The 22,326-nt window shown below is 40.0% G+C and overlaps 2 protein-coding genes across 8 annotated transcripts in view; one reads left to right on the top strand and one right to left on the bottom strand.

Moving 5' to 3' along the window:
* ARVCF (ARVCF delta catenin family member) overlaps nucleotides 1–10,088 on the bottom strand; it is a 272,468-nt gene extending 262,380 nt beyond the window's left edge. For 3 of the 4 annotated variants that reach the window (XM_068412188.1, XM_068412183.1, XM_068412184.1), the window contains exons 1-2: nucleotides 9,598–9,962; nucleotides 9,082–9,140 (exon numbers count right to left, since the gene is read on the bottom strand). The gene's annotated coding sequence lies outside the window, so the exon portion shown is untranslated. The other variant, XM_068412186.1, reaches the window with a different exon arrangement.
* A 252-nt stretch (nucleotides 10,089–10,340) lies between these two features.
* The window catches only part of TANGO2 (transport and golgi organization 2 homolog), a 33,221-nt gene continuing 21,235 nt past the window's right edge, over nucleotides 10,341–22,326 (top strand). For 3 of the 4 annotated variants that reach the window (XR_011049191.1, XM_068412269.1, XM_068412268.1), the window contains exons 1-3: nucleotides 13,543–13,607; nucleotides 17,866–17,987; nucleotides 21,755–21,843. Coding sequence is in view for 3 of the 4 variants with exons in the window: in XM_068412269.1 (XP_068268370.1) it covers nucleotides 17,932–17,987; nucleotides 21,755–21,843 (145 nt within the window). In the remaining variant the exon portion in view is untranslated. Of the gene's footprint in view, nucleotides 10,525–12,944; nucleotides 13,082–13,542; nucleotides 13,608–17,865; nucleotides 17,988–21,754; nucleotides 21,844–22,326 lie in introns of those variants that run through there. The other variant, XM_068412267.1, reaches the window with a different exon arrangement.

A 22,326-nucleotide genomic window follows, 5' to 3' on the forward strand; every position in this document is an offset into this window, starting at 1 on the left:
AGCATGGGTTGGGATTCAGAAACCCCACCATCAACCCAGTAAGCAGTCTGTAAAAGCTGAAAATGGTATCACGTACAGGAACATACCCTCATGAAACACTGGTAAAAGATAATGTAGCAAATATTCTTCCAAGAAAATATCCTCATTTTGTAGAGGGCAAAATATCAGCACAAAACACGTTCTCAAGAACTAGTGGGTTAACTCATGAATAACATCCTACGAAAATTGTCTGAGGAACACTGTTCTGTCTGGATTCTTATCTGTCATACTTTGGGAGTTTTATCTCAGCATTAAGCAACAAAACAACATGTAATTTACTATTACATAAAAAAGAATATAATATCCTACTTGAATTTGATTAGATTTAGTTCAAGATTGGTATCGAAGGGTTTCACTAAACAGTCCTGATGCTAAACTTCTTAGTACTGAGTCTTGAACATTTAAAGCACAACCAGTCCTTTTACACTGTAAGTGTTCCTACAGCAGATAGAGTTTTGGTATAATGCCACTAAAGACAGGCAACAAATAAGATCTAGAAGTTAACTAAGAACTAGGATTTTATTTAATAACATGAAGAACAGTAAATTTGAATACATGCATATTTCTCTGAACTACACTGAGATTACTCTTATTGACAAATTGTAGATACATTTGGATACAAAGATGGTAACACCATTCAGAAATAGAAGGCTGTATATCTAGGAAGCTAGTGATGCAATACTTGCAAATTTGAGTTATCTGCTTGACATTCAGGTCAAGAATTAATAAAGTATACATGAATCTGTAAGAACAACTGCATTTGAAGCTTCATATAGGATTCACACACCAAGATTATTTGTGATACATTGTTTAAGTTTTCTTATCATGCTTAAAAACAACAAAGAGATTTTATTCTAGTCGGTATAAATACATAGTAATTTTCCATTGGACTTGTGGCTAATCATCTGATCAACAAAACAGAGAGGTAGCAAGTAAGGGAATAAACATGTACCTCCAGGAAATTAGGTATTACTTTCAAGGAACATTGGTATTCCAAATTCCTGGTGGTAATCTGTACCTTGTGTTCAATTTTACTGACTTTAGGCTTGGAAAAGAAAATCAGAGGACAGCATCAATCTTTTAGAATGTGTTCCTCTAATAGAGAAACACACATAAAGATGTATCAAAAGAAAATTACATTCCAGTTTAAGGACAGAACTGGAATAAGGGTTACCGTTACTGATAAAAAATTCTACCAAGGTTTCAAATTCATGGATTATACAATTCAATAAGCTTCCATCACCACATCCCATTAAAAATGGCGTCTTACCCTCCACCTCTAAAATACTGCCTCAGGAGAGGGAACACGGTTTTTTACTGCCATTAACTTTCAGCCTGCAGTAAGGAAGTGCCTTGGTCCTGAATCAGAACCCACAGGAATTTAGCAAGTGCTATTTCTGCTTGTAGTAAAATCTTCAATATGTAATTTACATCTTGATATGTCATCATTTCTTGGTATTTAACTTAGTAACAGCTTCTCTGAAGTACAGATTTTATTATATAAATTATGGAAGTAGCAGACTGGGTGTAGTGGAGACAGCATCAATTCCTGAATCAATACAAAATATGTCCCTGGTAGTAGTTGTTATTCTATGCAGGTGTGTTATTGATTACAGTCATAATGGTCTCACTTTTGCTGCTGTCAATAACTCACTACTTGTATTGTCATACTGAATTAAAAAAGAACCAGTCTAAAAATATGTGGAGAAGTTATACCCACATGGCATGACCCAGCCTGGGATGAAAAGAAGTAGAACGCTGCCAGTTTAGGCTAGGATTTGTGTTTGAGACTTCACTTGACATTACATTGATAAAATAAAGTCAAATGTGATACTTATTCAGGCAGAAGAGATTATGTCTTAAACATACTGGAAAACTCTTAAATTTATAGCTACTGCATACAACAAAACTACGCTTTCAATTCCTTGGGACCACTATTAGGACACGCTTACTGATATGCAAAACTGAATCAAAGTTTTATAGATGACTGATCATGACTGAAGCTTCCTTGCATCAGATTACCAATTGTAGAAGGAATGTTAGATTATTTTACTTTTTAAATTGAAGTTCATTTCTAAATCAAAACTTGACACCAATATACAACAGCAGAATACTAACCATAAACCAAAGATTTGTGAAGTACTGAAAAGTTAAGTATAGATAATGTTATTACCACAATTGTATGAAACACTTCATTAATGTTAGCACATATAAGCATTTTTCTTTTAACTACTTCAGAGTAGACACACAGCAAAAGAACACCATTCATTGTCACTGGCCTATCAAATGAAGAAACAGATCCAGACATGAGAGACAAAAGACTTCCAACTTCCAGCAATCTGATCTTTATGCCATTTTAACCCATTGTAGAGGATTAACGAAATATTAGGATTATATCTCAAAGGAAAGAGCAGAATATTGTTAAAAATGTCTACACCAATAATTACAGTGTTCTGTACACATTCTAGAGAAGCACTGCAACATTTAATAAAACTTGCATTTCCTTAAAAAACAAACAACACACCATTTTAAAGGGACACTGTTTTCATGAGATACTTTAATTGCATTTCCCGTGTATCCCTTGTTGATACCACAGGGATTCTCCTTGACAAACCCCAGTATAACACCATAAGTCATGCTCATGCTCACCTTTCTCTCCATTGGCAGTGCTGTCTAAGGCTTCCCTCTCTTTCCCAGGAACAGCAAAACAGAAACTCTTGCAGTAGCAAGCTTATGGATTCTGCTAGACTGCTATGAGTGATGTTACGCCAATACACATCACAAGAAACTCAACCAAACATCAACAGAATTCTTTCAAAGTTCTGACAATTGCACAAAATGACCAAAATTATTTTGTTCCCTTCAACCTTACACAACTAACCTCATAGGTGAGGTGTATGAACAGTTGTCTAAAGAAAAGTCAACCCATCAATGAGCGATTAAAATACCCACCACATGAAAGTTCTTTAAAGTTTTGATGTATACATAACAATAATATTCATGCTGTCTCACTTTCAGCACGTGACATACATGCTTAATTTAGGAAGATACTCTCTAGATGCTCTCCATATTTGCTACTCAGCAGAGAGAGAGAGAGAAACTCCTTCAAAGTGCCTGTTAAAACACTTGATTCAGACACAGACTGAATCAACCTCCAGAGAAGTGTCTCTGTCTCTATCCACTGTTTTTATTTGCAGACAGAAGCAGCTGCCCTTTCTAACTCAGGTGTCCAGTTCACACACCTGAAGTTATTGTGACTACCCCAACTTAAGTGTCACATCTCAGATTCTCCTTCCCCAAGATAGTCCACGCTTTATGAACCATATTTGAAGTCACTCTGCAATTCACTTTCCACTGGGGCATCTGCAACCTTTGTGACTCTGCATACTGTCAAAAAGATTATTCATTTTTCATTTAAAACCTGCAAAAATAAGTCTACCCAATACCACTACATACATTCAGCTCTCATCAAGCTGTGAATCCAGTAGACATGGACATTGTTGACTAGTTAAACATTGCAATAGAGTTTCTTAGCCATAGGAACAATTCAGTAAAAGTCTGTGCGATTGCTTCTGTCACTGTTCTAAATAGCAGTTGCTTAAAATTTTATCACTACATGACCCAAATTAAACAGAGAATGTTTACTGTAATGAGAAGGTCCCATGGAGGAATTGCGCTAATATACTTCCAACTCGTGGGTAGAAATTACACCACCAGAGCAGATGAACAACAGGCAATTGAATTACCAGAAGCAGTAGCTCTAGTTTCACTGACTTCTCATTGCAACAAACATAGATTAAGAAAATACTTTCTTACAGCAAAAAGTTAAGGTAGCATTTTTCTGTACAAAAAGCCAAGATCATTCCTTTTATGATAGCAGAAATAAGAGGGAAAAAAAAAATTAAGCTTAGAAAATAAAAGGCACATGTGATACAAAGCCCATATCCTTTAAAGATACTTTTTTCTGGTCAGTACTGCAAACTAAGCTACTGCTCAGCACCTCAAGGTCAGTCAATACCACCACACCTGTAACAATTCTTACGGGGATTACTTCATTAGATAATTCAAAATATATCCAACTAAGAATGCAGGTCCTGATATCAATCCCCTGCAAAATCCACTCTGCAGGATGACTGTGCAAAGGAAGCACTGATGCCAAATTCTATACTCCCAAATTATTCAATTCTTAAAGAAATAATAAGAAGAAATATTTTGAGTTTACTGTAACTACACAATGTCAGGACTGGCCCCAAACTGATTTACTCACTTCTTCCCTCTCACTTGCTTGCAATGTTTAAGCTGTAACTCTTCAGTAATGTATTTCAGAAGACAGTAAATGTTTCACAAGTCTTAAATAAACCATAAGCAGCTAAACAGTAACTGTTCTGGAGGACAAAGGCCTGTTCGCAAGGCACTAGACTTCAAACTTCCAATGGCTTATGACAGCAATATTAAGGCAAACAAAATAAATAATAAAAATTAAATTGTGAAAGATACCTTAACAGTGTCCTTTTAATCTTCAGTCAACTTGAGATATCATGTAATCACTGAGGCAGCAAAGAGATGATACTGCTTAGCTAGCAAAACATCTCAATTTCTCCCTGACCTACAAATCATAAGCTAATAGATTAGTGGTGCACTGGCATATATCCACACAGTAGCTCACAGAAACCCTGTTGCAGCTTCCGAAACAATATGCATGTGCCCCAAGATGCAGGAAAACCATAATTATAAACAACATAAACTGAAGAATGCACAGAAGATTGATACTGCAGTCAAGGACCTCATGGAACAAAGACCCTAAACTATCCAAGAAAGCCATCATATCTGTAGAGATAAAGCATACTGCATGTAGTTCAGAAACAGAAAAGTCTTCCCAGGGCAACGTGAACTGGACAGTGAAGCAGAGAAGCACAATCCTGCCCACGTGTTCTTAACGGATCTTAGTATCTTGTAACACTGCCACCAGCAGTATCACCATTGGACAAGCGTTGGATGAAAATTACTTTGTTGGGCTACTCAGCCTGGAATCTGTGATCTAAATATTACAATTCTGCTCTTTCTAAATATACTCTATAGTCAAAATCACTCAACTCGTCTCATGGTAATTAATATCCGCTGATTACAGAGAATTAAGACTTGCAAAATTGGACCAAGAGATCCTTCACAAAGAGGTACTGGTGACACACAGAACTGCACATACTCAGGCTCACAGGTTCTTTCTTTAGTGTACTATTGCTAGTAAACATATCCTATCTTGTGCAAAAAGTCTACACTTGAGAAAACACAGATTTAGAGATCTACAGAAGTACCCACTGATTTTGTTTTTCTGGGTTAATTCCTCAGAGGGCCTGATTTGGAAAGACGCGACTAAGCAGATCCCTTGACTTCACTGCAGCCACCCTCTTAGAACAAACTTCAGATGGCTCTTCCTTGGAACCAGTGACATTTCCATCAATTTTACCTAGATTGGACAACAAAAATATAACTACATAGCAAAATATGAGGGTATAAACATAGCATCAACTTCCACAGAATTTGATAAAGTAATCAGTTAAAAAAAAAAAAAAATCAATAAAGGCAGTCATCTCAAGGGTATAATGGTGCCTTACTTAGTGAAGACTCATTATTTTCAGAAAGAGGCCATTTGTTTCAATAGAGGTATGCTCCCAGTAATGACACGTATTGTAAGAAAATATATTCAGTCATGTTCTTTGCAGGAATGAGTAGTGACTAGATATGAGCTTCATTAACTAAATTGAAGTGTTCTCTACAAGAGATTAAAATATTTAAAAATGCCACCCATATAAACGTTCCTACTGGGTCTCTTGTGCATATTTTTTATCCCCAAGATTAACTGATGTCCAAAAAAGGCTTGTATTTTGGTGGGCCAAAATGTCAAACTATCCTGAAACAGTGTCAGTCAGCGAGTCTCATCAGGACTCTAAAATGGTATTTTGTTTGATGTAGTATGTATAACTTAATGATAACAGATGCTGTCCACTTACTATGAAATGATCAGCCATTCACACACCACACACCAAAAATGCTACTTCTTGAAAATGTGACTGCTAGAGGGTTGACCGCCAGCCTTTCAAAAGATTGGATATTACTAAATTGAGCTGCCTGTTCTTACAATGTTGCAGAAAAGCAGACACATAAAAAAAAATAGATTCACTAGAATTAGTTATTTGTCTTACATACTATTTAAAATGAATGCAACCTAAGCTAATGCAGAAGATCCAGATCTCTAGAACCTCAGCATGTAGAGCCAGAAGTAGCTTTACAGCTTGTTTTGGACTGCCTGTGAAATGCAAGGGTAGGAGTGAAAAGGACAAGCAAGGAACAAAAAACTTGCACCACAGTTTTTTGGGTTTGGCTTCGGCTTTGTTTTACACAAGTTAGCTGAGGGAAACAAAAACCACTTCATTACGTAAGACGGTTGCTACTTTTTTCAGATGTTTAGATAGATGGCTAACCTTCTTGCATCAGCACACATGCAGACCACATCCTACCTGGAATTTAAGAGAATACTTCAAGATCTCCTTGTTCTTATTTTAATTCTTTACCAATATCATGGATTTATGGCCTCTTCTGAAGAAAATACATTTGCCAAGTTACATGTATATTCTAAATGTTTTGTATTATGGAAAGAACACTTTTTCTAAAAAATGTGGCTTTTAATCTTAATAGAAACCTCAATGCTAACATCCAGGTGACTCATATAAAGTCTGAATAAGGTAACTGCATCCAACACATCTGATAAATTCTTTCCCCATCCATATTGGTGTAACCCCAGAGTTGGCTTTTCTCCTCCTTCTTCTGTAGACACAGATAATAAAGTAAAAAATTTGACCAAACCTTTCTGCTTTGAAGATTACTATGATGGCTATTTGGAATAGGATGCACTCACACTAGACAAGATATTGTCATACCCTGGTTAAATCATGGAATCATAGAACGGTTTGGGTTGGAAGGGACCTTAAAGATCATCTAGTTCCAACCCCCCTGCCACACTGTAAAGACATAAGCTAAATGTAGTCTCACACTTAGCTGCTGCAGCATTTGTTTACAATGTTTGTGTCAATGATTTATACTCACGCAATAAAATATTAAGAGCAACAAATTATAAACCTGGTAGCACAAGAATTCTAACAGGTTTTCCTCACAGTGTATCAATGCTGACGCTAACCAAGATCCACCACAAGCACTGCAGAAATAGTGTTGCATTACATAAAATCAGATACAGAAGCTTGGTTTTATATAACTGTAACATTCATGTAGATGGTCTTCAGGATAAGATATCTTCTCTAAACTGCAGTTTGTACAAAATTTGAAGTATAAGCAAAACGCAGGAATGTTGCCATTTCTAGTGCCGTGTCCTAACACGATACAATGGGAATCTCTCTCTATTTGTAACTCTTTCCAATTCTTCCAATATTAAAGAATTGCTGAGACTGAAATCCATTGCATGAATGAATACATGAAAAACAAAGAAGGGAATTATTTTTCATCCATTCTAGCTAAATAGTATGTCAAATCTATGGTTATATTAATTGAAATTCAGTTATTTATGTTGACAGCAACTATGGCATAAAAATAAAATCAGCAAAGTCAACTTTACAAAGATCACCAATGTCAAACACAATGCATTCTATGCATCTCTGAACAATACATGAGGATAAACTATGCAGTGAAACTGTATTGTTCTTCTAAACCTTGCCCTCCTAATACATTCCTTTAGCCAAGCAATGGGAAGGATAAACCCATTCGCTTAATGAAGCATGTAATTTAAATATTTCAGACAAGCATTTACAGAGATGTTGCTTAAAATATATTTAACAGCCATCCATCCAAATATCTTGCATGATGAAGAGCACAGCATAGTTCACAAGTTATTTTTTCTGTAGAAACTCGAAACTATCCAGCCCTTTCAGTTAGTCATCATGTATATGCTGTATTGCTTTATTATAACAAATCTTTTTTCCAAAGCAGATTTAATATGAAGCTGCAATTTTTCTCTTTGCAGTGCCTTGCAACATTTCCAAAGCCACTGAAATTTCAGATTTTAGTACTGCACCATGCAGTCCTGCACAATTTTGTAAACAAAATGTTTAAATTTATGGAAGCTTAAAGGGCTAATGTACTTAACACAGACTGCAGCATTTCATCCACAGGAAGATATAATCAGCCAATGTCAATATTCTGTCATTTAGAATCATGATTTCTACCATAAAGCATTCCCATTAATACAAAACAGCTGTTTTTTTTCCCCACAAACTTGTATCTAGTGTTTAAGATATTATTAGGATAAAAACAGGTCTTCACTTCACATAAAAAAAACTGCTTAGGGTTTTTTTTTTTAACATGCTAAGCATCACATTTTGTCTTGTGACCTACCTAAGGCACAACACTAAAAAGAGAAGTACATGTTATAAGAATTCCCCCTTCCACATACACAAGTGCCTCATAAAAAAAAAAAAAGAGAAAGACAGTCTTTACTATTTGCATCCTAGAAGTGAACATTTTAAAGAGTTGATCAAGTTTTGTAAACATTGGATTTTAATCATGTACAGCAATACTGCAGGGAAAATGAAAAGAAAAAAAACCTTAACTTTGGCTTTCAAGTCTGTAAGGGATTTCACGTTTGTGAAGAAATAGCTTAGTTTTGTTTGGTCTTTGCTACAAAGAGACTCATCTCCGATACATGCCACAAACAACCTGAGCAATGACTTCCCTCCATGACAAGAACTGCTCATCACATTGCAGGATTAATACAATGTTGGTTTGTTTAGGGGTTGCTTGTGTGTCTGACTTGCGTATGCAATTTTAGCCATTCATATACATCAACCCCCCGTTGCGCATCTCACAATAAACTGATGAACGCTGTTAAACCTTAAGCAGCAATCTTTAGCAAACAAAGAAGGCGAGTCTGCAACCGTGATGCAAGATCATCCCAAACGTACTACACCCTGCAAGAACCTCTCACAGAAAATAGCTTGGCAACCTCATTCATTCCCCCCAACCCAATGATCTGCTCACCATCTCCTCCGTCTTCTCTTCTTTCTCTGTCCTCTGCTTATTTTCCTTGCTTCTGCTGGCTTCAAGGAGGCGGGTGTACCAAAAAAAAAAAAAAAAAACAACAAAAAAACCCCACACCAACTCTTCAATAAAATACTCAGCAACCTCTGGGCAGCGTATCAAGGAGAGCCCCTTGTGTTCCTCTCCCGCTCCCCGTTCCCCGGCAGCCGGAGCCCCTCCGCGGCGCTCCCCGCCCGCCGCTCACGCCCTCCCCGCCCCGGCGCAGCCCCGCGGGTGCCCGGCTCCCGCGGAAGGCGCCTCCGTGGCCCCGCGCATTCTCCCGGGGGAGCACCCGGGCTGCATCAGCCTCTCGATCGCCTTCTTACCCACCCGGGCAACACAGCAGACGGAGCCGGGCTGGTTTTCCCCTCCCACCTCCACATTCCTATTTACAAAGGGTATCCAAGACCATCTTTATCCAGCCGGGGCGGAGGAGGGGGAGGTGGAAGCAATCATTAACCCTTTTCTTGCATTTACCTTTTCTGCTGTGATTTTTGGCCGCGTTTTTAAAGCGCACAGGGGAATTTCTCCTCTCTCCAAAGCACACGAACTCGCTGCCCTCAGGCCCTCCGGGTCCCCGCTCCCGCACCCCAGCCTGGCCGCTCGCCACCTCTGAAGGCGCACAGCCCTCCCCAAGGCCGCTCCAAAAAAAAAGGTCCAAGGGCAACGCTGACAAACGCGCGCCCTCCCGAAACTGCATTTCCGAAAACACCCGCCCGTGAAGCCGCCCCGGCCGAGCGCCCCTCAGGAGAGGCCCACCGGGAGAAGGGAACGCATTTCCCCGTCAGCCCGTGGTGGTACCGTCTTTCCAACTCTTTTTTTTTTTTTAAGCGGGGCGTTATCGTTCCTCAACATTCACACCTGGGGGGGAAGCACCGGCGGAAGGCAAGAAGCGCCCGCCCCATCGCCACTGCGGCCGGCGGGCCGGGGAGGGCAGCGACGCCGCCACCCACCCCCGCCCGCGCTCCCGCCGCCGACCCCAGCCTCGCGCTGCCAGTCTCCGGCCGCCACACAAACCGGCGCGTTGCTCTCGCGCCACGAATTTTCCTATTGGGTAGTTCCCCTGCGATGGCGCCTAGCAACCAAAGCCTCATTGGTGTATTTCCGCCCCGCTCCGCTCACTGGCTGGCCGCTCCGCGCGGCATTGGTCGGCGGGACTGTCCGTCCGAGCGGGGCGGCAGCGCGCCAGGCGGGCAGCGGGGCCGCGGCCAGCGAGAGCCGCCGGGGGAGCCGCCGCAGCCGGGCGAGAGGCGCTCCCGGTGCGAGAGCGGGGACGGGGCTGCCCGCACGGCAGAGAGCGGTGCGCAGGGCACGGCACTACCCTCCGCTGCCCGCGGGAGCCGCGCTCCGACGATGTGCTTTCGGCGGGAGCAGCAGGGACCGCTGTGTCACCTCACGGGACGGGTACGCGAAACCGCACTAACCGGCCCGCAGCCCCGAGCCCGCCGACCTGCAGGACAGCCAAAGGTTTTCTCTTCTTGGGAAACTAAATAGTACTTTTCGCAGCTGTAGGCTGGGAGATTCCGGGTGCAGCTGACGCCTGAAACGCGCGCTGTGACAGGGCTGCTCAGGTGCAATGCAGCCAGGTGCTGCTGGCAACTGGTCCCTCTGGACTGGGCTAACACGGACCTTCTCGCCATGTGCAGCGGGCTGTGCGCTGTGATCGAGTCATCTCTGAGCCTTCTCTTTAAACAGCTTGAGCTTCCTAAGCCCCTATTTTATGTCTTGTTATCTACCCCCCTCATTATTGTTACGTTCTCCCTTTGAATTGTTTCTAGTGTTTTTCCCTAACTGTGGATGCCACAAATGGTGTGATGTTCCAACATGACTCTCTCCAGTGCTGTGGACAAAGGCAGTATTGCTCCCCTGTCTCCCCTATATATTCTGTATTTTATACATTAAAGGATTACATGAGTCCAGTTTACCACAGTATTATTCTGAGAGGTCATGTTGAAACATTTATATATAGTAACAGCTAAATTCTTTTCTGAAGTACTTCTTGCCAAGCTAGTCCCCATCCCTGCATTCTTAATTTCCAGATGCGTTTGCTCGCATTTTCTTACATTAAAAATGTGCTTTATTGGACTGGGATGATTTAATTGGGCACATCAGATGATTCTGTAACTAATCAGTCATGTGAATTATGTACTCATCTACTAAGCTACAGATTTTACTAGTAAAGATTGTACACCATCTAGACAATAGAGATATTGAAAAGGCTCAGAGGAAGAACTGATCTCTAGAAAACTCTACCTGGGTCACTGCTGTCTCCTCTTTAGCAACTACTTTTTGAGAGCTCTCGGGGAAAAGATATTTAATCCATTTAAGGTGTGCTTTATGCATTCCATACAACATGCATTCCAGCACTTAAAAGATAGAAAAAAGTTTTAAACAAATGTCAGGACTATTTCTCTTTCAGTTTTTGAGGCTAACTCAGGACAGTTCTACAAGCTTTTCACTAAGCTTCTGCTTGTTTTTTAGCTGACAGCCAGTACCACTCTCTTCACTAAAGATACTTAAAGTGCATACAGAATCACTGCCTACTTGGGATCAGACTATTTAACAAACAATGGGACCTATACACAGATCCCGTAGGGTCTGAAAGGGATAACAATAACCAAGATGTTTTAAGCAGAACAAAAAGTAGACACAGAAAACAGAAAGAAGAGTCTGAATTGCCACAAAATCCGGTATTCACAAATCCTTGTAGCTGGCTGTTTTTGTGAAGCCTCCTAAAAAATGCTTTTAAATGACTCTTAAGTTATTCTAACTTCCCATATGTATTAAAAATAATTTTAAAAATTAAAAATCAGTAAAAACTAACACCATTAAGTTTTAAGCCTATGGACCGTTTTCTTCTTCCCACAGACATAACTCCTGAAGGTATGCAGACCTATCATCTGAAGATTTTTAATGGGTATCAAGCATAGAAGCTAAATAGTCTTTGGTCACAGTGATGAATCTATACTTTGAGAAACAGAGTGACAGCAAAGAACAATAAATTACATTTAATGTGCATGCATTTTACCAGTTTTAACATAACTGAGATTAAGAGATTCTCATAATTTGTCTACTTATTCATTAGATAACTGTTTTAAGTAACAACTCTGTACCTGAAAACATAAATATATTTTAGCTTTATATGTATCAAGGTTGATATATGTAGGTAATAACTACAATCTATTACTGTGTTTCAAAAGCAATAGTATAAATAGTGATGATAATATACTCACCTAGCAATTTTCATCAGTAGATCTCAAAGGACCTTGCGAAGGTCAATGCCATCATCCCATTGCTGATGATGGAGAAAGAAAGTATTGAGATGAACTTGCTCAATGTCATATGACAGACCAGTGGTAAAGCTAACAATTGACTTCAGGTTTTCTGAATCCAGGCTGAAAGGTTTTGCCTTGCAAGCCACGTTACGCACACAGATACCCCTGGGAGTTCTTTTCATTGGTGTTCCGTATCTTGTCTACTGTGTTTATCAGTGTTATAACCTAGAAGAGCAGTCAAGGCTTTTCTGGTCTTCCCTTAGAGGCTTCACATAAAACACTTTTAATTTACAGACTCCACTGAAACCCTCTGTCACCACTTGTGGAAAAAAAAAGTCAGAAATAAAGTTTTAAATCTTGTTTGAAAAACCCATGAGTAAGTTAATATTTCAGTATGAAAGGACAAAAAGGTGGCACAGATCCAACCCCAGCCTAAATCTGCAGATCTAAGTAGAATTACTAAATGTTTAATTATCACTTCTGATCATACTGTGCTTAACAACTGAAAGCAAATCTGACTTTGCTACCTGTGTTTTCCTCAATCCTCAGGAGAGCTGCCCTGCCCTGAATTCACACCATTGCAAGCTCAGGGCTTGGTGACTTTGGGGCCTTTCTGGAAGTGGAGTCTCTCCTCGCGGTAGCCATGCTAACACGCATCCCACGCAGTGACCTCATTCTAGAAATGGGTAAGTAGCTACATCCAAACTCTCTAAGATTGTCCACAGCCCACTCCTGGGTGTATCAGTCCTCAGAGGTATGAGCCCTCTGAAGCTCAGGTCAGGCCTTTGATGTTATTATTTCATACCTTGAAACAAAATACACTGGGAACAGACAGAGGCGGCCAAGCAGCAGCCCGTGCACTGTACAATACCGCAGACAACTTCTCCAACCCACTATGGCGGACGTGTACCCAGGCCCAGTACCGCCTCCCCTCGAACGCCCCAGGCCGGGCCCTGCGCACGCAGTGCCGGTGGGCCCCAGGGGCCACGGCTCCTCTCATGGCGGGCCAGTGCTGGGAGCACGAGAGGGCGGTGCCCACCGGGCACCTGTGTGCGAACCAGCCAATGACAGCCTGAGGAGGGGAGGCGGGGGATCTGTCCCCCAATAGCGCGCGGGGGGGCGGGGCGACCGGAGCCAATAGGGGCGGGCGTTGTTTTGAACTGGCTGCGCTCCCGGAAGCTGGCGGTGGGGATGTGCTGGTGGTTGCGCTGGGTGAGTGTGGAGCGCGGCGGGCCCTTCCCCTGAGGGGGCTGGCGGGGCCGTGCGGCCCGGGCCCCTCGTCCTTTGGGGTTATGGCAGAGTCACCTCGGGCCGGCGCCCCTCCTGGTTCGCGCTTGGGTGGGAGGAGTGGGGGCCAGGCTCAGCAACGGCCTGGAGGCGCCTCAGCTGTCACGAGTGGGGAGCCCGAGCCCGCGGCGCTGCCAGGCTGGGAGCTGACGGGCTCCTGGTTCGAGGTGGGGGCGGCTGCGTGTGCCTCCGACGGCGGCGGGCTGGCAGGCCCCTCCCGGCCGAGCGCCGCAGCCCCCGCGGCAGCGGTGCTGCCTCCCCGCAGCGAGCGGCGCGAAGGAAAACGCTGGTCCCGAGCGGCTTTTGCTGAGGGAACTTCTTGTCCTAAATTTCTTTAACAGCAACTTCTGCATTGTTTTAAAGTGTTCGGCCAACACTTGTCTTCTTTGGTTATGTGATGGCGTGTGGTTCTTGCACAGGTGGTACTTGTGTCACATACAAGAGTTTGATAAAATGATCGTTTTAACATACGGTGACCCTTTGATGGCAGCATATCAAGAAATGGTCACAGAAAGACCCTGAAAACTATTGATGTTTCAGTTTGCAGGTATTGAAAACACTGGGTGTTTTTGAGAGATTTCTTGGGATGATATGAGGGCAACAGGGCACAGGCTGCTGTGAGATGCACTTGATTACTAGCTCACTCTCCTCTGTGTGACATGCTGGTTTTAAAATTCAAAATGTCTAATAGAAACTTGACTTTTTTCAGTTAAAGTCAGTAACTTTTTTTTTTTACTTGAGTTGTTTTCAGGCTTCCCATAGTTCTTATCAGCAGTTTGAATTAATTGATTCAAGCATCTCAGGTGTAACTGAAGCCAACTTGCTATCTATTTGCATTATAAATACTCAGTTAATATTTTAAATGAAGTGGCTAAAGGGTGGGCTGGTATTTTTCTCTGTAATTGTTTTGGTATGTTTGGCCGTGCTTCGGTGCAGTTATGCACCTCTCTTCTGAACTACTTATACTTGTTCCAGACTCAGTAATAGGATGTCTGTGATCGCAGACTGACATAAGTGATGATCACAGACCTTCTGTCACAGGAAGTTAAGTTTAAGGGTATAAACCAGACATAGTGGGTCAGGTCAAAGGTCCATATAGACTGGTATTCTTTCTCTGGGAGGGTCTAGAGGAACATCTCTGGGGAAGAACATAAGGATAGAGCAAGTATGTATGATTATTCTAGTATTTCCTCCAACTACTTGTAACATAGCCTTTCTATGAATAAGAATAGGAAAGTGGATTTTTTTGACCAAAAAAAGGATTCATAGCTGCCTCCTCACTGAAGAGAACCAAAGAATTGTGAAAGCTAAAAATAACACTTTGTATAAAAGGAGGAGGAAGTCTAGCAAAAGACTCTGAATCTGCAGAACTGTGGCAGAGGAGAACAATTGCTAGCCCTCTTGAGAAACTGGGGGAAAGGCTGTCTTACTCCATCCCTTGAAAATGTTTTTACAACATGGTGTGCTGAAAGGTGATGTTTACTGGTTGTTGTTTCTCTTGGGAGCTGTACAGTGGACTTAATCTAGTAAGATGCCAGAGAAACTGGGGAGCTGAAAATAAAATTAGCTCATTAAACATGGGAATCGTATGCACTTTACGTGTTATTTTCTGTGTTTTCATAAGCGTTCTACTTTACATTGCTGTCTTGCAGTGAAGACTGACTCTTCACCTTGGTAGGTCACAAACCCTCAGTTAGTTACAAATCCTCTTTATACGGAGCAGCCTGAAAGGCATCAGATTATGGACCCATCTTTTCCCTCTCATCTTTATCTTTAATGATTAATATTACTACACAGGAGCATGTGCTGCACAAGGGAAGTGAAAAAGTAAATCACTAAAATGGTTTTAAAAATGCAGCTGTGAGACACTTTTCTGGGGGGAAACAAAGTAGATTAATTTTAAAAACTAATCACGTATCTCTCATTTTCCATTATTTTAAAGTTCAGTATTAAAAAAAACCTTATTCCAATACTGAAAGAAAATGCATCCAATTTTATTCTTTTATGGGCATTTGAGGAGTGTAGTGCTCAGTTTCCTTTGGACAAATTCAAAAGAAGCAGTAAAATAGTTTTAGACTCTGCTGACCACGAGTTGTTGTCGTGGTACATAAAACTGTCAGAATTCAGTGACTAATGATCCTTAGCTGTCTCTTAGACTGTGCCTAAACAACAGTTTTGGATCGGTTGAGAAGCAATTGAGATCGCTGTGGTAACTGACAGATGTTATTTATGATGCTTCATTTGCGAAAACAAAATACATAACAAATGGCTTCATTTTTCAAAGACTGCTACTGGGAGTTCTTAAGGGTAAAATGGTTTTATGCCAAATTGTGAACTGATTGCTTCTAATCAACCAAATGATGGTAGAACCCTATGAAAAGAATATACACAATCTATCATGTTTTGGTCTCTTGATAGTCCCTCTAAACGCTACCTTATGCTGGCATGAATCCACTCAGGCTTTTAACAGATCGTTAAAACGAGCAAAACAACACACTATACTGCCTAACAGAGCACAGTAGCCCAGGATAAGAATGTTAGTTACTTTAATGTCGTTTCCAAATCAGCAGTGCCATTTGGAGCAGAACGCTTAATTACAGGATGTTTGTGATTCTTGTCAAGCTGGTTGTGTGTATTAGGCGTAAGTTAGACAGCAAACTAGAAACATATTACAGAAAGAGGATATTGTTGCTATCATTTCATCCTTGATAACTGTTGTCTCATTGACTAGGAATAATTAAACTAGATTTTATAAAAGCTCATTATCCAGACAGCAATAAGTCTTCACTGTCTCCACCTTATAGTAAGTTTTTTCCCCCCATTCTGCAGACCTTGTCATGTTGCAGTTTGCATATTCTGGCTTGTATTGTCTTCAGAAAAGGAAACCAGAAGGCATGTGTTGTGCCACAACCTAGCCTTTCTTATTTGAACTAATTTTTTTTTTTTTTTTTTAAACTAAGCCACCTCCCGTGTCTCTAAGGATAGTTCTGAAGCTACACTTTCTGCTGAAATGGAGCTAGGAAGTAAGCTTTTGATCAAGCTTTGGACTTGCTGTAGTATCAAGTTGCAAGTGTGCAAGCCAGTGCTGACCTAATCTTTTTCATCTTCTCTCCTTGATCAGTGGGAGACTAGAGCTGAATGATGAGAAGGCCGAGTTGAGCACATCTGCTTTGTAATGGCAGCTCTGCACAATACGCTTGTCTCATCCCCGTAGCTGCAGCATGCTCTTTTATGTGAATATGAGCTTGAAAGAATGACACTGCTATGAAGATTTTTTGATTAAATATTTAGGTACTTATGTCTATGAGAGCCTGTCTTCCCTTTTTTTCCTATTGATGTTTGTTAATTGCCTCAAATTTCAAAATACTCAAATTCGAGTCTGACTTAAAAATCTTCAATAAAAACATATTGTAAGGCTGATATCCAGCCCTGGGTATAAAAACACAACAGGTGTTGCAAATGAAACGTCAGCTTTGGTTGAAGAAGGTACCAAAATACATTGGGTGCCTCCTTTGCCAATGAAGTATCGTTGCTATTTTAGGGGGTAGCTCTGTTTTAGCTGGCTTAAACACTTCTGTCTGAATAACAAAAAAAGGTTGTACTGTTTATGTAGGACCTATAAACACACGTGCTTGTTTCAAGGCCGGCAGGTGGAGCCCAAGATAAATAATACTGTTTTGATATTTGAGTTACTAAAAGCACAAATGTAATTTAAAGAGCTGTAATAACATCAAGCAGAGTTGATGCAGTGACAAAAAGATACTTCTGTCAAAGCAGTAGTACCAAATAATACTGAATATGGATTCTAGAAAGGCATCAAAGTGGTGAAAATATTTGTCCTTCTAGATAATTGTGGTGAGTGTTACAAACTCTGCTGCTGTTTTCTGACTGGCAGTTTTTGTGTAAGCTTTATGTTGACCAGTAACTTTGCACAAACAGCTGGACTGAATTGATTATGTGAAGGGAACTCAATAAATCAGCTAATGGAGCCTGAACAACTACTGTAAGAATTTTGGTAGTAAACCATTCATTGCAACAAACGTTTTCTGGAAGTCCTGTTTTATTTATTTATTTTTATTGTGAGCTATTAAGTGACAACATGGCAATCTTTAAGCTTCGGTGTGGAACAAGATTATCTTTTTATAATTTGCAGTATAATAGATAATCTTTATTTACTTTGTAGGCTGTTACAGAATGACCTTGCACTGAGCCTTTGTGGAAGAAGCAAGATTTAAACATCAGTTCTTCAATGTGCATCCTTCTATTCAAATTTGACCCCCGACCAGTTTCGAAAAATGCATACAGGTAAACGTGGTTCTAGTTAAAACAGACTTGTTTCTATTTTTTTTATACTTTTTTTTTTGTAGCAAATTTTTTAATTACGAGCTCAAGGCAGTATTACATGTTCAATTATACTTTTGTAATGTTTAACTTCATGACTTTCCCCACTGGAAGACTTACTGTAACCTTTTGAGAACCCTTTGTTTTTGGACTATGTCAGAAGACTTGGGCTTTGTAATCATGGACCTTTTGCTGGTCATCTATCATGTGGTGTAGGATAAATCCTTTAAATGTTGTAATCGAGAGTTTGAAAGTCCTGCCATCTACTTTATCATTTAAACTAAAGGGAATCATGTTTGTTGGGGCATCACAGCTGTAGCTGTACCCTTCTTTCAGTAGGGTAGATATGTTTAGGCCTTTCAGTTTGAAACCAACAACTTGAATTTAGCCTGGAAAGCAACAGGCAGACAGTAGAGCAGAAATATTGCAGTCATTAACCACTCTCTGTATTAATTTCTCCTCTGTTAATATGTGATGGTTCAGTCTTGTAAGCCAAGAGAGAAGTATGCTGTGAATCCAAAAGGTACTAATATTGAAATTTAACTGCTTATGTAGCTTCTGGTTAACTTTAAGTTGCCACTTTGTCCTGTTTCCTCCCAAGAACAGTACTGTCTTGTTCATTGCATAGTTCACTGCTCTGTTCCATGTTACATCATGGCTACCATCAGTATCTTTGAGTATATTCAGTATGTAATAGAAAGACAGCACTTCAGGCCAGTAAGAAGACTGTAGAGTTCTATTACTTTCTGTATTTATACATACTGTACAGGTTCCATATTACTTTGTGGGGTACAAGTACTGGTATACATCCAGAAACTGTCAGAATCAGTATGCTCAGTAAATCATCGTGCCTTTCATTAACTTCTTTTTCTGCCTTTTTGTATTGAGAAGCAGATGTCATTGTATGGAAAGAAAGGAAATGAGAACCAAAACTTCAATTGTCTATAGACTGCATTCCTTTCTGGATCTGGAATCTGCCTAAAAAGGGTTTTTGTTTATGATGTGACTGGTGCTGAATTAATATATCCATTTATTTGGTCTGACTGTGTTGCTAGTTAGCAAAAGACAGGTTCATCAATTTGATGCCTCTTGGGAGAATCCTTTGGATGTAAACTGTAGTTGCTTGCCAAGTGAACTTTCTGCCATGATCAAGTGTTTTATAAGTCAAACTTATAGTAGTTTGCTTGCTATAAAAAAATTGCGTCAAGATTGCAATTATTGATTTATAGCAGAAAACAACTGGCTATCAGTGTCAAAATAGGAAAGCACTTTTGAGATGTTTTGGCCCAAATTCAGGAATATTTAATTGTATTTAACTTTCTCGTTACCTTTTTCTAAGTGATGTCTTGCTCTATACCTCTGAGATAAATTACTCTGAGCCATCTGTGTCAGTGATAAGTGCCAGGCCATAGTGTCAGATTTTAACGTTGGATACATGACTTTAGTCTCCTTATTTTTTCCTTAATGCACCATAACTAAATCTTTTTGCTTTTCTTTATTCAGAAAAATGTTGAAGTTCTTTCTTCTTAAATTGTTCCTACATTTTTTTCAACTTTGCCTCAGCTCTCTGAAGGACATAGGTCTGAGTATCAACTGAGAATGGTACCCAGCCCTCCTAATTATCTGAACAGCTATTAGACCAAGGAAGACCTGTCTATACTATTCTCTTGCTAAGTGTAATTTTCCCTGACAAGTTGTGTGTGTTACACTCCGCTATAGCTCTGTTTATTTCATGGTGAGGTCTTGGAACAGTTTTCCTAACCAAAAGGGGTTTCCTGTACCTGCAGACATACTAATTTGTCTGTACATGTTAAAACAGGCATCTACAATTACTTTTCTTGCTGTCCTCTACTTTGCGTCTCTATCTTGCTGTCGTCTACTTTGCATCTCTAGCTAAAAGAAAATGTCTAAAATAGGCATTAAAAGTTGAAAAGACAAACTGCATTATCATTGGCCATTTTCTTGTAGCCAATAATCTTTCTCAAACTAAAACTTGTTCTCCATAACACTTAGGAGAATATTCTATCCAGGCAGACTTTGGTTTCTAGAGCAGTTTATAGGCCACTTTTCATGAGCACCTAATTAAGCAAAAGGCTTACAGTTCACTTTTGTGATACACTAATGAATCTCTGTCTTCCTGTACCATTGCAGCTCGCTGTTCTACCCTTTTTTCCTCTGTGTTCTCTCTACAGTCCTATTTGTAGTAAAGTTGAATAACAGAAAATGTTAACTTTCTTACTTTCAAGAGATGGATGTGCACAGTCAGATTAGCCTAGACTTTTCTTTCTAGTGCTCCAGTACTAACACTGCGAATGAAATGACCGTAGCATACATTCAGTAAGGTATTTGTATGATCTGTAAGGGAGTACGCTGAAGAAGTTGCTGTGTTTTAATAACTTCTGATGGATGAAATGGACAAAGAAACAGCTTTTGCTTTTGAAAGGCCAAGAACAGACTGTTCTAAATTCCTCTGAAGCTGTCTGTCTGTACTGACTCTTTAAATCTTACCTGCATTGCTGCCAAGCCTGGAACTTTTGAGGAAGACCTGTCCTATCTTGTATGTCCACTGCTTCTTAAATATCATGTTGAACTTGGTCTTTCAAGACTGCACATGCTATTTACGATAATTATCAAAGTGCAGAGCAGAGGGAACCAGGCATAGCTAGTGGAATTTTCTGTCACTGCCGTTTCCTAATAATGTATGGTGGTGTTTAATATCTGTTTGTGTTCTAAAATTATCAAATTTTAATTGGCACATGAAGAACTGCAGCACACTTTTTGTCAGGACAACACATGGTCTTGTGAAGTGATGTGTTTATTTCTAAATATAAATAATAGATTTTTATCTGGCAGCGTTTTTCAGTTGCATATTATTTTTCATAACTTCTTCTTACCTCCTGATTGTGTAGCCTCCAGGGCTGCTTGTAGTTTCTCTGCTGCAAGGGCTGACTCTCATTAACAATTCAACTGTTTTGTCCTACTGTTCTGGTAGAACTCAGATTATGCAAGCAACTACACATGCAAAAAAACCCCACAAACCAACAGAAACAGGGAGAAAGCTCCACCAAAATACCTCTTGATTGTTACAAAAAAACATGCCTTTTCCCTTTACTTCTCTGCCTCCTTGAGCATGCTGTCGTTTCTTCAAACGAATTTCAGCAGAGTTGGGCCTTTGAGGCTATCACAAATTTGTCTCCATTCTGGGTACTTACAGACAAAAGCATCTGACTTGTATCTTTGAACCACATAAACAAAGCTTTAGGTGTCAAAGTTAGATTAAAAGATGCTGTGACTACATGATCCTAAGTAATGATCCAGTAGAAACATAATCTCATGCTACAGATTTTTTTTTTTTTAGAAGCTACCTAGAAATCTGTGGGTTACCTTTTAAATTTTCTTTAATTAAGCTGTAACTTCACGTGCTGAGGAATTTTAAGGCTGCTTATGCAATCTTAATTCAGTCTCTTCTGTTGTAAGTATTATTCTTTGAAAACAATAGCTGCCTCGTTCACACGACAAGATAGACTTGCTGAATGTCTCAAGACAATGAGAAGGCTGTTGTCATATCATTCAGCCTTTACACTGAGCGATAAAGGCGAGATGGGAGGATAAAGGACGGTTTCGTACTTAAAATGAGCTAATGCTGTGGCAAGAATTGGATTCTGTACCTGCCTGCACAGTAAAGTTCTTATTTGTAAGTAATAGTATCTTTTTCCTCTTGTGTTCCACAGGCTTATTCTAGCAGCTAATAGAGATGAATTTTACCACAGACCATCCAAATCGGCAGATTTCTGGGACAGCAGCAATGAGATCCTTAGTGGTATGTATGTATTGTTGTTTTCAGTGGTTTTCATACAATTTTATAAAGGAATTATGGCCTCAAGTTTTTGCTCTTGGGGTGGTTGCATTTCTGATAAGAATTATGCTTCTTCCCTGTACTTCTGGGGAAAATGTCATAAGTTTGAAAGATGAGTTGTGCTATTATTATCTTATTTGTGTTTTAATATCTTGTGGGTTTTTTCCTAGTGTTATGTTCTTTAACTGATTTCAGTCCGAGCAGTGCAGTGGAAATAAATCAAATTAATTTGTCTGTCACAAACAATTACTTTAGCTTTGTCAGATACACTGAAATACTTCTTAAAATAGGTGGAATTAGTTATTCCACAGACTCATTGTCTGTAATACTGACTTGAAATCATTAGACAAAGCCGCAAGAAAGTGTAAACTTTCTCATTTCTTATCGGTTAATAATTTATAGGCTACAGAATAATTTTAGTTATTGATCCATCAGTTTATTAGCTTT

This window comes from Nyctibius grandis, chromosome 14 (assembly GCF_013368605.1).
Source record: "Nyctibius grandis isolate bNycGra1 chromosome 14, bNycGra1.pri, whole genome shotgun sequence".
In the NCBI taxonomy this organism is placed as follows: domain Eukaryota; kingdom Metazoa; phylum Chordata; class Aves; order Nyctibiiformes; family Nyctibiidae; genus Nyctibius; species Nyctibius grandis.